This window comes from Sus scrofa, chromosome 4 (genome assembly GCF_054392235.1).
Source record: "Sus scrofa isolate SSC_HxYL_T2T_F1_AM1 chromosome 4, Sscrofa_HxYL_maternal_Yorkshire_Landrace_v2.0, whole genome shotgun sequence".
In the NCBI taxonomy this organism is placed as follows: domain Eukaryota; kingdom Metazoa; phylum Chordata; class Mammalia; order Artiodactyla; family Suidae; genus Sus; species Sus scrofa.
Window position 1 is genome coordinate 102,492,916 of NC_139386.1, and position 16,867 is coordinate 102,509,782.

General features: G+C 54.9%; 2 protein-coding genes across 22 annotated transcripts in view; one reads left to right on the forward strand and one right to left on the reverse strand.

The window, feature by feature from the left end:
- PI4KB (phosphatidylinositol 4-kinase beta) overlaps nucleotides 1-1,766 on the forward strand; it is a 31,653-nt gene extending 29,887 nt beyond the window's left edge. For 8 of the 15 annotated variants that reach the window (XR_014844191.1, XR_014844195.1, XR_002343442.2 and 5 more), the window contains one exon: nucleotides 901-1,766. Coding sequence is in view for 9 of the 15 variants with exons in the window: in XM_021089869.2 (XP_020945528.1) it covers nucleotides 901-1,082 (182 nt within the window). In the remaining 6 variants the exon portion in view is untranslated. Of the gene's footprint in view, nucleotides 1-435; nucleotides 499-900 lie in introns of all 15 variants that reach the window. The other 7 variants (XR_014844192.1, XR_014844193.1, XM_013997156.3 and 4 more) reach the window with 1 other exon arrangement.
- A 236-nt stretch (nucleotides 1,767-2,002) lies between these two features.
- Nucleotides 2,003-10,710, reverse strand: ZNF687 (zinc finger protein 687). Of its 7 annotated transcripts, none has more exons than XM_085022956.1 (10): nucleotides 10,399-10,491; nucleotides 7,698-7,838; nucleotides 5,461-7,589; nucleotides 5,135-5,313; nucleotides 4,561-4,737; nucleotides 4,303-4,465; nucleotides 3,823-4,155; nucleotides 3,583-3,695; nucleotides 3,230-3,371; nucleotides 2,003-3,089 (listed from the first exon to the last, which is right to left on the reverse strand). In XM_085022956.1, exons 3-10 carry the CDS (start codon nucleotides 7,570-7,572, stop codon nucleotides 2,592-2,594), a joined length of 3,717 nt encoding a protein of 1,238 aa, XP_084879082.1. In that variant the 5' UTR covers nucleotides 7,573-7,589; nucleotides 7,698-7,838; nucleotides 10,399-10,491; the 3' UTR covers nucleotides 2,003-2,591. The 7 variants fall into 7 exon arrangements, with proteins under 7 accessions (XP_084879082.1, XP_084879083.1, XP_084879086.1 ...); XM_085022957.1 differs by lacking the exon at nucleotides 10,399-10,491 and adding an exon at nucleotides 9,898-10,104; XM_085022960.1 differs by lacking the exon at nucleotides 10,399-10,491 and adding an exon at nucleotides 9,898-10,099 and having other exon boundaries at nucleotides 7,698-7,755.
- Between the last annotated feature and the right edge of the window lie 6,157 nt (nucleotides 10,711-16,867).

Sequence of the window (16,867 nt, forward strand, 5' to 3'; positions counted from 1 at the left end):
CTGACAGAGCTGGTCCTGCAAGTGGGAGGGAGGAGGCAGCAGAAGCTACCTCCTAGGTGCACACACTCAGGCACAGAGCAGTCCCAGCTCCCTGTCCCTCGTCCAGCTCGGAGTTTCTGTCTCCCATCGCCTGGCTCCTCACTTACTCGGAGGTTTTCGGTCACCCACCTGCCTCACCATTGGCCTTCGACTTCTGCCTGCCTTGTCCTCCGCCCGCTCTTGTCCCAGTGCTCTCGCTTCCTGCTCTGAGGATCCCTCTCATCTCTGTCCGCCCTCATGCTTCTTCCTCCCGACTTCGCCGTGTACAGTCTTTGTCTAGACGCCTTCCTTCCCTGGCTCCACTGGGCCCTCATCCCCATGTCTTCCTCAAGACTGTGGTGCCCACCCGGTCTGAGCTGCCAGTCTCCTCCTCCCCTCCCTGCCCCTGCCCCACAGGTTGTCGCCGTTGCTCAGGAGCATCCCCGTCTGGCCCCGTGATGACGGTGGCCCAGGTCATCTGTGAGTGTCAGTCGTAGTAGGCAGAGGCCTGCGACCAGATAAGTGCCCAGCTCAGGGCCCATTCCTTCCCTAGAACCTCTTCCCAGCCACCCCTCTGGGTCCTGAGACTGCTCCCTCAGCCCTTACTGGGGCCAGTGCGGTGTTGACCCGCTTCCCTCCTCTGCCCTCGCCCCCTTGCCTAGAGGGGCCTTGCCTAGAGGGGCTTAGGAGTGTGGGATGAAGGAGGGCTTGACACAGGGCCTCGCGCCACTTCCCTCTCTGCCCAAACAGCACTGCAGCCACAGCCACACCGTCAGGGCGCTCTCTGAGGTGGGAGGGAAGGGGCTCCTCAGGGACCCGGCCCTTCCCACTGCCGCTCCCTCCTTTCCATCCGTGACTCTTCCCTCTGCCTGCCGCCCCCAGGTTCTCAGCTTCCTTGCTTCCATGGCTCCAGCACCATCCGCAACCTCAAGGAGAGGTTCCACATGAGCATGACGGAGGAGCAGCTGCAGCTGCTGGTGGAGCAGATGGTGGACGGCAGCATGCGGTCGATCACCACCAAACTCTACGACGGCTTCCAGTACCTCACCAACGGCATCATGTGACACCCTCCTTCTCTGGCCCCAGAGCAGTGGGGGAGTCAGGGGACCCTCCCTGGGAAGGCCCTTGGAGAAACCCTAAACCAGGACGCCCCACCCACCCACCCATCCACCGAGGGAAATGGAAGGCAAGAAGTATGAAGGATCATGTGGTAACTGTGGAGGGTGCCAGGGGATGGGAGAGCCAGCTGTGGGGGGTCCAGGCGTGCCGGGGCTTCCTGGCACCCCCGCCCCTGCCTGTGTCAGTATTATCACCTGACAGACTCCAGGACTCGCTGCCCTCCAGAGAACAGAAGTGATAAGTGTGAGGACACTGGGGCCTTCTTCTCACCAGGGTCCGAGAGGTTCTTCCCACAGCCATCCTCTTAATCTGTTCTGGGTCCCAGGAAGCGGCGAAGAGTAGGTTCTTGGTACTTAGGACTTGATCCTGTGGTTGGCCTTTGGCCATGCTGCTGCCCGACTGTCCCTGCCCGGGGACTGGCCCTGGCCCGAGTTCCCCTTGGTAGGTGGGCTCTGGCATAGGGTCCTGCACTTGCTGAGGAAGGGAATTATCACAGCCCCTCCAGTCTGAGGGTACTGGCCCAGCCGCGGGGGAATTCCTTGCCCTGATCCCTTCCCCACACCCAGGGAAATAGCTCTCAATTTTTTATTTTTAATTTTTGTTTGAAATAAAGTCCTTAGTTAGCCATCTGTGTCATTTCTGAGTTGTATTTTTTTTTTCAGGGTGGGGAGTGAACAGATGCTTTAGTGTCCAATACACAAGGCACCACACGGAACGAGGTGGAGGAAGACTGCCTTTCCCTGCCTCTCGCGGTTAATACCACCTCTTCCCTGAGACAGGCCTCCCTCCCCACTTTTGACTCTCGCCCCCTCCCAGACACGTCCACATTGTCTAAATCACATAAAAAGAGAAGCCTGAACGGGGATTAAACCACAAGCAGTTTTAATGGTCTGGTTTTCTCCCTCCCCTTTCCCCCACGGTTAGTATTATTACTACAACAATAAGGGATTCCTGAGAGCCTGTCCCCTCCTCTCCCTGGGACCCCCTTGACAGGACTCGTCCCCACCAACCCCCCCTGGATTTCTGGGGAAAAAAAAAAGACAAGTGAAAGGCACTGCAGGGATGGGGGGCTTGAGTGCCAGGGAGTCTGAGGGGGCACGAGGGCAGAGCCAGGGCTGCCGTCTGTGGCCACAGGGGCTGAGGAGCGTGCCCCCGCATTGAGCCTTCCTGCCCCCCATCCCACGGGGGGGGGGGGGGGCTGCAGCAAGAGAATAATTAGTGTTGGGCTCAGAAAGGAGGAATGGAAGGCCCACTCTACTAGGACCCAAGGGCCAGACCCAAGGGGGACTGCAAACAACTACCATCCTCAAAAGCTTGTCCCTGGGGGCCCGGGGCGAGGAACTGAACCAACCATGAGCCCGAATGGACCTCCCCGGCCCAGGGACCAGGCAGCAGCAGTGACCCAGGCTCCCGGGGAAGAAGGAGGGGGCTAGCTAGTCAGTCTGGCCTGAACCCTAGTTGTCCCCACTGCCCCCTTGCCGAGCCCTGATAAACGCCATGCCGTGTGTGCGGAAATGGGTCTTGAGGTTGAGTGGACTGTCGCAGCTCTTGCCACAGACCTTACAGGTCAGTGGGCCTCCAGAAGCAGGTGAGGGTGAATCTCCACCTTCTGGGTCAGACCTGGAAGGTGGGGGGGCCTCTTCCTCCCCATCCCCCAGGCCCAGGGCACTGGCACTACTCACACCCCGCTTCTTCTTGTGGCTGATGAAACGGTGCCGGCTCAGGGAGCCAGGGGACGCAAAGCACAAGCCACAGTCGAGGCACTGCTGAGCACCGCCGTCTACCCTCAACCCCACCATGAGGCTCGGCTCCACTGAGCCACTGCTCCGGTAGCGCAGGGGTCCGTGGCCTCCCGACCCAGGTCCACCCCTGGGGGACTTGGCTGGAGGTGTCGTGCTGTCAGGCTCCTCGCTGCAGGAGTCAGACGACTGGCGGCGTTTCCGTCCTGGCCCCTGGGGGAGAGCGTGAAGGAGCTGGGTCTCCCGGCACCCCCCTCTCCCTGGCACCCCACCCCGCTTCCTGAGACCAGGTCTACAACCGCACAGGCCCCCGCTCCCACGGCGCTCATACAGAAGGCTGGGCCTCTGCCTACCTGGGCTCTGGCACCGGGGCCCCGAACCAGGGTGCTCCCCCGGCCAGGGGACTGGGCTCCGAGCGGCAGGCCGTGCCGGACCTGGACGTGCTTCTCCAGGATCAGGCGGCTGCTGAAGGTGCGCTTTCCCTCCGTGCAATACCTAAAGGGGAGAGCGGGCCGGGTGGGCGCCGGGGCACAGCCCGAGGCCAAGGCTTGTGGCTCAAGCAGAGCGGCTACCAGAGCAGAGGAAGGCCTCAACCTGCAGTCCGCTCCCACCTGAGGGGCGGGAGGCAGGTATCTGGGGGAACCAGGGTGGGGCGCGGAGCCCTGCTGGACGAAAAAAGAGGAAGGGGCGAGGGGGTGAAGGTTACCTGCATGGGTAAACTCGCTTGATACCCTCGTGATTGACTCTGACGTGGCGCCGCAGGCTGGGGGCGGAACAGAAGGAGCGCTCGCAGAGGCGACAGGGAAACTTTTTCACTGACTAGGAGAGCAGAGGGTGGGGAATCTCAGGGCCAGGCTCCATCCAGGACCCCACCCACACTGCCACACAGGTCCCTCCCAATGCTGCCCCTCCAGCCATCTCGCCCCACTGGCGGCGCCCCACTCACCTTGCCGTGCTCCTTCTTCATGTGGCCCACATACTCGTCACGCTCAGGGAACCAGGAGTGACAAAGGCCACAGGTCCAGCCTCCAGAGCCCCCGCCCCCACCCTTGATGCCTTTGCTCCCCAGCTCTCGTCGGGTCCGTTTGGTTGGGCGAGGGGGTTCGGGGGAGCTGGGCAGCTCTTCCTCTTCAGAGGATGAAGATGATTCCTCAGTAGGAGCAGCTGCTCCTCCCCGAGACACAGACAGCTCCTCAGGCTCAGTCTTGGGGGTCAAGAGGGCACCCCCAGCCCCTTTCCCAGCAGTCTCCTCCCCTGCACGCCCAGACTGATGGGTGTTCTGTGAGAGACAAGGCGGGGTGGGGAGGCTGTTGTGGGGGACCGGCCGGCTTCGCCAGAGTCTTGGTTCTCCCCTGCCCCCACTTCCTGAGGGATGACCCCAGGCTACAAGGCTGAGCACCCCGCCTCCATCCCTTGACTCCTGTACCTTGAGATGTTCCAGCATGGTCCTTTTTTGGGCAAAAAGCAAAGGACACGATGGGCACTTAAAGACACTGACACGCTGGGGCAGCAAGTGCTGGTCGAAGTGTGAGGAGAGGAGGGGTTTGTGAGTGAAGACCGTGTCACACATGGCGCACTTGTAGATCATCCTGTGCAGGAGGAGAGGACAGTGTAGACACCCGGCCCCGTCACACCCACGCCCGCTCCAGCCAGCCCCTCCTCATGCTCCATCCCCGGGTCTCACTTGGCCTGCTGCGTGTGGAAGCTGGGATGCTGGGTGTACAGGTGGGCGTGGGCGCTGGGTGCAGACTTGAAGGCCATGGGGCAGATGGGGCACTTGTGGAAAACCTCGCAGTGTGACGTCTGGATGTGGGACTTGATGGAGTTCACACCCCCAAACACCACGGCACAGCTGGGGCACCTTGGGGAAGAAGGGGAGGCACTGTGGTGAGGTGGGGAAGTCTCAACGGCCACCCGCCAACCCCACTCTCATTCTCGGGGACTGGGTGGACTCTGAGGGGTTATCAGTGGTAGAATACGAGCAAGTGGAAAAAGGAAGGAGCTGCAGGACCCAGTTCCCCACGGGAGGCCTGCAGAGGCAGAGCTGGTGCTCCAGAGGTGGCCCTGCTCGCTCCCTCTCCGTGGGGATGATGGAAAGGCAGGGAGATCTCAGGCTGCATCTGCCAGCACACCAGGGCCGAGGGATTCCGCATGAAAGATGGGGCTCTCCCTGTGAAGCCAGCTACAAGGCTGTACCAGGCGCCATGAGACCTTAGCGAGCAGGGGGAAGGGAGACATGGGGAGGAGGTGGGAGGCACCTGTATCCTACGCGGCGAGAGAAATGCAGACAGGCCTCCCGGAGGTGGGTCTGAAAGTTGGCTTGCAGAAAGTTGCCTCCACACTCAGGGCAGACGTGGGGAGGTCGGTTCTTATGCATGCGCTGGTGGGCGCCGAAGCTGCAGCGATTGGGGAGCATCATGGGGCAGGTTGGGCACACCTGTCGAGGAGGATGAAACAAGGTGAGTAGGTGAGGAGAGACCTGTCCCCCTTCCCTTCTCCTAACCTGGCCAACACCTTCCGAGATCCCATCCCCATGGCACCTGACTGTCCCCTTCCCAGGGAGGGGCTGCGAAAAGCAACTCACATTGCTGGTGGCCCCAGGGGCAGGTGGTCCGAGCTGCTGGAAGTGGGCGGCCATACCAGCCTTGTCCCGGCACTGCTCCTTGCACTCCAGGCAGCGGAAGCACGTGTAAGAAGAGGTGGCCGGGGCAGCAGGCGGCTCGCTGGAGAGTGGCAGCACAGGGGCCTCAGCAGCAACTGCAGTAACGGCGACTGAGGTGACGGCCCCGTCACCCTTGCCCAAGGCAGGCAAGGCTGGAGGTCCAAGGGCAGGTGGGACCGCCAGCAGGGGCGTGATGTCCGGCTGCCCCACCATCTGGTCAAGGGCCACCGGCCTCATGACCAGGTGCGAGCACTGCATGACGAGCCCCTTGTCCTTGTGCTCACGGGCGTGCAGCAAGAGGCTGCACTTGTTGAAGAAAACCAGGCGGCGGGCGCAGTGGTTGCACGTGACCTCGATGCGCATGCTCCGGCGGTCGTAGTGCCGCGCCAGGCTCTTCTCCAAGGAGAAGGCGTCCCCACACTCGAGGCAGCGGTAGCCTGTGGGCGGCAGGGCCAGGCCAGCCTCGGCCGGTGGACTCAGGTTCGGCCGGTAGGCAGGCAGCAGGTTCTTGCTGTTGAGGATCTTGTTGAAAGCCTCCACCAGGCTGGACTGGGTCCGTGAGATCACCGTGCCGCCCGCTGCCCCTGGCCCGGTGGCCGGCTTAGAAGGCTGCACCATCACCACCGAGGCACCATTCACCTTCTGCCCGCCTGTCCCCAGCCCTGGCCGCCCGTCGGCCTTGGGCAAGGCTTGCGGTACCAGACCCAGCACATTCTTAGCCATTGTTTTTGGGCTGGTGGCAGTGCCCCCGGGCAGAACCACCGCTTTGCGGGCCACGCTGGCTGCCATCAGCATGGCAGTACTTGCATTCTGGATGGTGGCCACAGGCAGCACGGTGCCCTTGAGCCTCGTGCCATCACCCAGCTGGACACTCACCACCTTTGGACCCTCAGGGGTCGGCGTTGCAGGGGACAGCTTCAGGAGGCTAGTCTCCGCCAGGAAGCCCCCCTCGGCCAAGGGGGCTGGAGGATCAGGGTCTGAGGGGACCCGGGTTACAGTCCTTGTGATATTCCCGCAGGATGTCTTAATGGTCTTGATCCGCACCTTGAGGGGCCTAGAGGAGCTGGAGGAGGCAGGGGAGTCATTGCTGTCTTCATCTGCAGCCTCAGCTCCACTAGAGGGACTCTGAGGACTTCCTGGGGGAGACTTGTCCACTGGTCGCTCATCCTCTTCTTCCTTCAGGGGCTGACAGCTGGGTAGTTTAGGGGAGGCAAGTGGGCTCTGGTGCCCTGGAGACTGCTTGAAGAAGGGCACCCCAGCAACCCGGGGAGGTGAGGCGCTGGCAGGGACGCCTGCGGCCTCAGGGCTAGAGCCTGAGCCTGGCCGGGCTAGGCTCTGGGGACGAAGAGGGCTGCTGCAGCTCTCCTGCTTCAAGGCCCCCAGGGGTGGAGAAGTGGGAGGCAGCAGGGCTGGGCCATTCTCCCGTGCCAGCTCAAAGGGAGAAGGGAAAGGAGGTGGGGTCATGGCCCCTTCCCGAGGCGGGGAGGGTGCAGAGGGAGGCAGGGGATCAGGGTGTTCTCCTGGCTCGGGCCCAAAATGAGCAAAGAGATCCAGGGGAGCTTTGCCTTCCAGGGATTTTTCTTTCCAGGTACCCCCACTGGGAGGAGGAGCTGGAGAGTGAGGGGTTCCTGGGAGGGATGGCTCAGGGCCCCCAAAACCATTCTGCATCAGACGAGGTCCCATAGGTCCTTCCTTAGTCATTCCCCCGGCCCGGGCCCCTTCGCCTCCGGAATTCCCAGCCAAGGACTCTGACTGCTCAGGACACACAGTGTTCTTGACAATGACGCTGACTGCTGAGATGTCTGACGGTGGCTGGCCATGGTCAGAGGCCTGGGCAGGAACCCCTGGACCATCCCCGGCAGTTGCTGTTGTTGCTTCTCTAGATTCACCCCCTACACTGGGTTCTGGCTTCGCTGAGCCTCCTGGCCCCTCATTTTCTTCTGGTCCAGAGTGGATGGCTTCATTTGCATCAATGTCAGGGATGTCAAAGGCAGCAAGAAGGTCATCAAAATCAGGGGTCTTCATGTCCCCCATGGCAACAGGTCCCAGACCTGCTGAAAACAGTAAAAGGGGGGAGAAGCTGAGACCTATAGGAAGCAGGAACCCTGGACCTCCTCCCTCAGGATCTCCCCATTCACCCCGTCTCAAAACCCACGCACCTTCTGATTTGGGGACCCCTCCATCATAGGGCAAATCCTAGAAAGCTGGTAGAGGCACCTGTTTGGCCAAACCGTAAATTCGAAAGGAAAGTAGTGTGTACATTCCAGGGAGGACACCAAGATGCAGAGCAAGCAAAGAGGCTTCTCAGAAATACAGGTAAGAGATACAGGTAATAGAGATGGAAGGAGTTCAGTGAGTATCTTGGTTGAAACCACCTCAGCCCCTCCTGTGCCCGGCACAGAATCAGTCAACAAATCAATGCTCCTATCAAGGAGGAGGATGGACAGGATGCTCTAGGTTTAAGGGTTCATTCATGGCAACATGGGATCCATTCACGTTCTTCATGGATCTTCGGGGGGGCGGTCCACAGAGATCTAAAAAGCCATGTGTCTAAAGGGGCAGTGACATAAACCAAAAGGTAAGACCTGATTCTAGTTTCACCTTTTATCAATGGCCTGCTACATAAGCACGTTACTTCACTGTCTTACTTTTGCCGTCTGAAAGAGGGGGCAAGTAATCTATACATCAGAGTTGTTCTGAGCATAGTATGAATCAGAGAGTCAGAACCCAGACTGCAGCCAGGACGACAAGGACATGCCAAGCCAAGAAGGAGCTGGGAAGGAATAAGCACTGGAAATCTAGGGCCGGGGTCAGAGACAGAGTCAAGGGTCATGTAAAGTCAAGTCTGTGCCACCTGGGGACATCACTGACACCTGGAGATCTAGTTTGGTAAACAGGGAGACGTGGACTTGGGGAAGTTGCCCAAGAGACTGAGGTGGGAAGAATAAGACCCGGGAACAGAAAGAGACAAAGAGAAGAACCAGAGGGGAAAACCATGACGGCAGCCTGGTCACAAGGGCCCCAGCCTAGGCTTCTTCTGTCATAAACACCTGCTGCTCGCTCACCTACCTTCCCAAGAGTACCTGGCCCTCCCCAAGCCAGCCCCTCCTCCTCCCCTTCCTCCCTCCCTCCGCATCTTGCTCTCTCAGGGCTAAAACTCCAGGGTATGAGCTTATCCAGCACAGCTGCCACAATGGGGAAAAGCCAGGCCCCTCACCCCTGTCACTTCTGCTCTGAGCTCCTCACCCTGGTTTATCCCCAACTCACACTCCTGGCCCTTTTCATTTTCCCTTGGCAACAGTAGCCCAGGAAGCCTCACCCAACCCCCTACCTGTCCCAGTGCAAAAAAAAAAAAAAAAGTCCCACAAGTCTTATGTGGCACTAAACCAACAAGAAGGCCAGCCTAGAGCTTGCGGGGGACCCAGGTCATTTCCCTACCTGTTTCTCCCCACAAGCGTCTCTGTATCTAGGAAGAAGCAACTCTGCCCTTACACACTCCCTGCCCAGGATGCAAGCCATTTCCCAGGGCCAATTCCCTCACCTCCTTCCAGCCTTTAGAGTGTAACTGGAGATAGTCCCAGCAGGTGGCAGCTGGCAATGCTGGGACCAAGGTGGGGGTGGAGGGAGAGGGTACCAACTAGAGGAAGAAAGGGGAGTCCTTCCCTCTCCCCCTCTACTTAATTCTGCAGACTCTGGGTTTAAACAAAGCCCTCCACCCCTTGCTTCTGCCCTGGTGTATGGCTAGGGCCCTCCCCTGCCTGGCTCTCTCCCCACCTGGAGAGGCCTGAGCTACCTTCCACTCAGGCCCTCAGAAAAGTGGGCTGGTGGAGCACAGATCAGTGGAGACTATGAGAAAACATCTGCCAACTCGTCTCCCCCAAGCAACTCCCCCTTTGGCATCCAAGTGACTTAGAGGTCATCGGATGGCCAGGAGCAGACAGTATCAAGCAGCAGGGCTCAAGGCCGAAGAGGCTTCCCCCGCCCCACGGCCCAGGCCTTTCTGCGGCTGCTGCCGCCCTGTCTCTTGGCCTCCAGCCCCCTCCTTCCTTCTGTTCTTCCCCAAAAGCCAAAGGAAGGGGCTGAACAGGAAGAGGGTGAACCGGCCTGGGTTCACCGGGGCTGGGTGGGGGCTCTGCGTCCCTTTCCCTGGCCCGGGGCCTGCTGCGCAGAGGAGGGCGAGGGGCCGGCGGCCGGGGGCGATTAGGCTGCCGCCGAGCTGGGCAGCGGGCGGAATTAAGTCCCTGCCATCTGCCGAGGACCGGCGCGGGGAGCAGGTCCAGGGTAGCGGGGAGGGGGCGGGGTGTACACAGGAGAAGCCAGAGGGGAAACTGAGGAGCGCCGCGCTTCTCTAGCTCTCACCAGCGTGCCAAGGGAAGGACGGGCCTCGGCCAGGCCAGGCCCTTGGGGAGCTGCCGCGCAGCACCTCCCGGCCCTGGGCTACAGGAGAGTAAGGGGGGGGCGTGGAAAGAGAGGAGTGGGGAGGGGACAGTCTTTGCCAGACTCGCAGCTCTCCAGCCGGGGTCCGTCCCAACTCCGACCTCCTCGCTTCCCCTCCCTGCGCAGCGCAGCCTCCTCCCCCTCGGACTCCCGAGGCTCTCTCGAGACTGGGGAGGGGTCGGAGGGCGCACGGAGGCCGGGAGCGCGAGCCTGAGTCCCGTCCGGGCCCGGACGCTGACCCGCGCCCAGTCGGGGTGCAGGCTCCGCTCCGGCCTGGCCCAGGTCCCCCGCCCCCACCCCCGGACACGGACACCATTTTAGGTCGCGACATCCCGCAGCTTCCAGTCCCCTGGCCGCGCTCCGGACGCCTCTCTGGCTGGGGGCACCAGGAGTTGGGGACCCCGACCCTCCCAACACGTTTACCCTTCTAGGGACTGTGCTTTCAACAGGCTGGGACTTTCGCCCATCCGCCCCAAAGAATGGGGGCGGCTTCGGGGCCCTCCAAGAAGCCATCCCGGGGGGCGGCGCGGGGAGGGGGTTAGTTAGCCAAGTGGGGGGAGGGGCGGGGGTATTTACCCGCCCCCCCAGGGGCGGGGCCAAAGGCGGGTATTTACCCCGGGCACGCTTACCTGTTCCGCTCCCAGTGCGGGCCGAGACCCGACGGTCTCTCCCCTACTCCGGCCACTGCCGCCGCCGCCGCCCTCCCCGCGACCGCCGCTACTTCCTGCTTCTCTCCCGTTCAGCCTCCCCCTCCCTCAGCTCTCTTCGCGTTCCCGGTCTGGGCTGCCCGCTTTCGCACTCGCCATTGGTAAACACCCTTGTCGTTCAGTACTGCGCCCCGCCCAGCTCCGCACTGGGTTGGCCTTAAGTACTGCCGCTCGGAACCAGGTCTGCACAGCCTTCCCGGCTTCATTGGGCAAGGAGCCTAGTCCTTCTGGAGATGCTTCTCCCCATTGGTTGCGCAGGGACCCACCTGCACTGAGCATCTCATACATGATTGGCCTCTGATACTGTCGCTTAGAAAAAAGCCAATCTGGTTCCCTCCTTTCCTACTGGAGGAGGTGACTATCCCAGGTACGTCTCCGCCCCCTTACTCCCTATTGGCCGCGATCTTTGAAGCCTGCAATTCACTTATGCAAATTTAAAGAACTCTGCTTTTATTTGGTGGGCACGTTGAGGAGAACCTCTTTGGCTCTGAGTGGAGCCCGGATATGTAGATCCACTTGTGCTCGCTTCTCAAGCTAAACCCCAATGTCAGTCATGCCATGCAGAAGTCAGAGAAGAGACGTCACCGAAAACATTACGTCATCGAGTTGACCATTTCCTCACGGTTTTCCCCAGTGTCTAGTCATATAACCTGTACCGTTGAGGTCCTCGCACAGGCTAGTTCCTGGGCGATGGCGTCACCCACTACTCTCCATCTGCAGGAGGGCTTGTAGCCGGGGCGGGATTTGGAGTTTGGAAGGAACCAGCACCTGAATCCTGAGACGGGCTTGCAGACCGGAAGTAGGGAAGAGGTGACGTTAGGCTGCTGGCGTGGCCTGGGCCATTTCCAAAGGTATCTTAAAACAGCATTATGGTACGCTTCCTAAGCACAGGGGAGGGGGAAACGTGCCCCGTGTCCATTTCCCATTTAAGAGTGCTCCTGTTCCCCGCCCCCAGCACGGGATGGGGGTGGAGCCCAGGCCGGTTTTCCCGCGCTTTGTTGCCCCGCCCCCTGGAGGCGGGGGAAGGGGAGGGATGCTCAGAAAATGAATTCTGTTCGTACTCTCTAATCAAGACCTTGCAGAATTCTTTTGCAAACCCAGTTTGCCGCCACCTCGCGCGCACCCGAGTATGCCGGCGAGCCTGCGCATCCTGCCTTGATTGCAGCTGCGGAGAACCTAAACGAAGTTATTTAAGTGGTTCTGCTATCTTGTCCAGGGGTCCCTGAACCCCTGGACCCAGGACTCTCCAGCGCACCCTTAGAGTTTGCATGGGCAATAGCGACTGTATTGAGGTGTAAATCAGAACCTCTGGATAGGAATATTGGGGCCACCACTTACCTTATGGTTCCATGGGGCAAGTTACTCAACCTCCCAGAACCATTTTTCTCATGGGTAATACTGAGATTATAATGCCCACCTGACATGAGTGTTTTTCTAAGGATTAAAAGCCTTTAGAATGTAAAAGCGCTTTGTAAAGTGATGGGCAAGTGAGATTAGTGCCCCTCTCACCACATCTTTCTCTAGGTTGCCTGTGGTTGCTCAAGTTCACAGGGCCTCGTTCATCTCTGAACAACTAACTAAAATTGCATATTGGATGTAGTCAACCGGTATTCCATTCTCATCTCCCTCTCTGAATCCTCCTGTATGGAACCATAATTACTACTCATATATGCATACTATGTGTGGGACCTATTACAAGAATTTATGCATGTTAACTCATTTAATACTTAGCAAAACACTGAGAGGGAAGTACTTTTTTTTTGGCCACACCTGAGTCATGCAAAATCCCCCCGCCTGGAATGGAACACAAGCCACAGCTGTGTCAACACTGGATCCTACCACTCACCCATCAAGGAACTGCCAAAGTACTATTATTGTTTTTTTTTGGTTTTTGTTTTGTTTTTTGTCTTTTTGCCTTTTTCTAGGGCTGCTCCTGTGGCACATGGAGGCTCCCAGGCTAGGGGTCTAATCGGAGCTGTAGCCACCGGCCTACGCCAGAGCCACAGCAACATGGGATCTGAGCCGCGTCTGTGACCTACACCACAGCTCACAGCAACACCAGATCCTTAACCCACTGAGCAAGGGCAGGGACCGAACCCGCAACCTCATGGTTCCTAGTCGGATTCATTAACCACTGCGCCACCACAGGAACTCCCCAAAGTACTATCATTATCTCCACTTCACTGAGAAGGAAACTGGCACAGACAGGTTATGTTTGGTGACTTGCCCAAGGTTAAAGGCAGTGGAGTTCAGATTTTTAGAATCCAGGAAGCTACAGTTTTTCACATATTCCTTTGCCAGGAAGGTTCTAGATAGGTTTGTTCTTCAGTTAGATACCCTAACTAAGAAATACTGGGAGTTCCCATCGTGGCTCAGTGGTTAACACACTCGACTAGTACCCATGAGGATGAGGGTTCAATCCCTGGCCTCACTCAGTGGGCTTAAGATCTGGGGTTGCTGTGAGCTGTGGTGTAGGTTACAGATGCATCTCTGATCCCACGTTGCTGTGGTTGTGGTGTAGTCTGGAAGCTGTAGCTCCAATTCAACCCCTATCTTGGGAACTTCCATATGCTGCAGGTGTGGCCCTAAAAAGCAGAAAGCTAAGGGAGTTGCCATCGTGGCACAGCGGTTAACAAATCTGACTAGGAACCATGAGGTTGCGGGTTCGATCCCTGGCCTTGCTCATTGGGTTAAGGATCTGGCGTTGCCGTGAGCTGTGGCATAGGTTGCAGACGAGGCTCAGATCCTGCATTGCTGTGGCTCTGGTGTAGGCCAACAGCTACAGCTCCAATTAGACCCCTAGCCTGGGAACCTCCTTATGCCGAGGGAGTGGCCCTAGAAAAGACAAAAAAAAAAAAGCAGAAAGCTAACTAGTTTTTCACATATTCCCTTGCTAGGAAGGTTCTAGATAGGTTTGTTCTTCAGTTAGATACCCTAACTGTATTTAAGAAATATTGGGAGTTCCTATTGTGGCTCAGCAGTAATGAACCCAACTAGCATCCATGAGGATGCAGGTTCAATCCCTGGCCTCACTCAGTAGATTAAGAATCCAGCATTGCCATGAGCTATGGTGTAGGTTGCAGAAGTCTCAGATCCTGTGTTGCTGTGGCTGTGCTGTAGGCCTGCAAGCTGCAGGTCCGATTCAGCTCCCAGCCTGAGAACTTCCATGTGTCTCAAGTGCAGCCCTAAAAAGAAAAAAAAAAAATTGCTTTCAAATAAGTAAAACACTGTTGTGGGCACTGGGGATACAGCAGTGAACAAAGCAGACAGGAATCCCTATCCTCATGACACTTACATTCCTGTGGAGAAGACAATAAACATGATAAATAAGTGAAACATATAGAAGCATGCTAGAACTGTTCATTGCTGAGGAGAAAAATAAAGCAAAGCTATCAAGCCATGAAAATACATGGAAGAACTTTAAATGGACATTGCCAACTGAAAGGGCTATGTACTGCATGATTCCAAGTTGTGACATTCTGGGAAAGACAAAACGATGGAAACAATAAAAAGATAGGTGGTTGTTAAATGTTAGATGAAGGGAAGTTTGAATGGGTGGAACACACGTTGAATGGGTAGTGAAACTATTCTTTATGATACTGTAATAGTGGATATATGACATTTTACATTTGTCAAAAACCCTAGAGTAAGGTATGGACTTTAGTTAATAATACTGTATCAGGGGAGGGGGAGGGAGTGGGATGGACTGGGAATCTGGGGTTAATAGATGCAAACTATTGCATTTGGAATGAATAAGCAATGAGATCCTTCTATATAGCACTGGGAACTAAATCTAGCCACTTGTGATGGAGCAAAATGTGAGAAAAAGAAGGTATATGTGTATACATGTATGTGTATATATATATATGTATACATGTGTGACTGGGTCATTTTGCTGTACAGTAGAAAATTGACAGAACACTGACAGAACACTGTAAAAAAAAAACTGACACAACACTGTAAACCAACTATAATGGAAAAAATAAAAATCATTCAAAATAAATAAAAATTTAAAAAATAATGCTGTATCAATATTGGTTCATTAATCGTAACAAATGTACCTCACTAATACAAGATGTTAATAACAGGAGAAACTAGGAGAAAAGAAAGTGTATGGAAACTCCCTTTAATTTCTGCTCAGTTTTTCTGTAAACCTAAAACTGCTCTAAGAAATAAAGTCTATTAATTTAAAAAAAAATGTGAAAAAGCAAAGCAGGGAAAGAGGACAGGAAGTATGGGAAGGGTTGCAATTGTAGATCAGGTGAACGGTGAAGGCCTTTGTGAGGAGATAGCCTTTAGGTGTAGGCTGAAGGTTGGCGAGTAAGCCCTGCACCTAGCTGGTGGTAGAACATACCAGAAAGAGGGAACAAATTCGAGGTTTTGAGGTGGTAGTGTCTTCCAAAGAAGTAAGTGGGAAGGGAGGAGGGGATGAGATCATGAGATGCTTTGGGGACTACTGGGAGGACTTTGGCTTTTCCTTAAAGTGGGATGGGAAGGAAACAAATGCCATGGTGGCCTGACTTACCTTTTAAAAGGGTTGGATCTGGGGTCTGAAAAAAAGAAACTTGAAACTCAAACATTTGGGGCCTGAGGAAGTAGAAGAATGATGTTGACATTTTCTGAGCTGAAAGGCTACAGGAGAAGCAGGTCCTGGGGTAAGGTCAGCAGCTCAACGCACACACACACACACACACAAACATACACACACTCATATATGCATACTTGGGAGATGTAAATTTGAGTGTCATCAGCTTATAGATAGTATTTAAAATCTGGGTCTTTACACTAACAATGAAATATCAAAAAGAGAAAGTAAAAAACCAATCAATTTTTAAGTTTCATCAAAAAAATTAAATACTGGAATTCACAGTGGATTAAGGATCCAGCATTTTCACTGCAGCAGCTTAGAGAGCTGCTCTGGTGCAGATTCAATCCCTGGCCTGGGAAACTTCCAAATGCCATGGATGTAGGAAAAAAAAAAATTAAATACTTAGGAATAAGCCTGACCAAGGAGCCAAAAGCCATATGCTGAGAACTATAAAACATTGATAAAGGAAATTGAAGAGAACTCAAAGAAATGGAAAGATGCTCATGGATTAGAAGAATTAATATTGTTAATGTGGCCATACTACTCAAAGCAGCCTACAGATATAATATGATCCCTATTAAATTACTCAAGACATTTTTCACAGAACTAGAGCAAATAATCCTAAAATTTTTATGGAACCATAAAAGACCCAGAATTGCCAAAGCAATCCTGAGGAAAAAGAACAAAGCTGGAGGCATAACCCTCCCAGACTTCAGACAATACTACAAAGCTAAAGAAATCAAAACAGTATGATACTGGCACAAAGACAGACATATGGATCAATGGAACAGAATAGAGAGCCCAGAAGTAAACCCACTCACCTATGGTCAATTAATCTTCAACAAATGAGGCAAGAATATACAGTGGAGAAAAGACAGTTTCTTCAGCAAGTGGTCCTGGGAAAGTTGGACAGCTGCATATAAATCAACAAAGTTAGAACACACCCTCATAACATACACAAAAATAAAGTCAAATGTCTTAAAGACTTAAATATAAGACATGACATAAATCATACCAATGTTTTCTTAGGTCAGTCTCCCAAGGCAATAGAAATAAAACAAAAATAAACAAATGGGGAGTCCCGGTTGTGGTTCAGCAGGTTAAGAACTTGACCAGTATCCATGAGGATGCAGGCTTGATCCCTGGCCTCCCTCAGTAGGTTAAGGATCTGGCATTGCTGCAAGTTGCAACATAGGTGGCAGATGTGGCTCAGATCCCACATCGTTGTGTCTGTGGATAAAGTTGGCAGCTGCAGCTCCAATTCAACCCCTAGCCCAGGAATTTCCATATGCTATGGGTATGGCCCTAATAATAAATAAATAAATAAATAAAAATAAAAAATAAACAAATGGGACTTAAACTTGCAAGCTTTCATACAGCAAAGGAAACCATTTAAAAAAAAAAAAAACCCACGAAAATACAACATGCAGACTGGGAGAAAATATTTGCAAATGATATAATGACTTAATCTCCAAAACACACAAACAACTCATACAACTCAACAACAAAAATACAAACAACCCAATCAAAAATCAGCAGAAGAAATAAACATTTCTCCAAAGAAGACAAATAGATGGCCACTAGGCACATGAAAAGA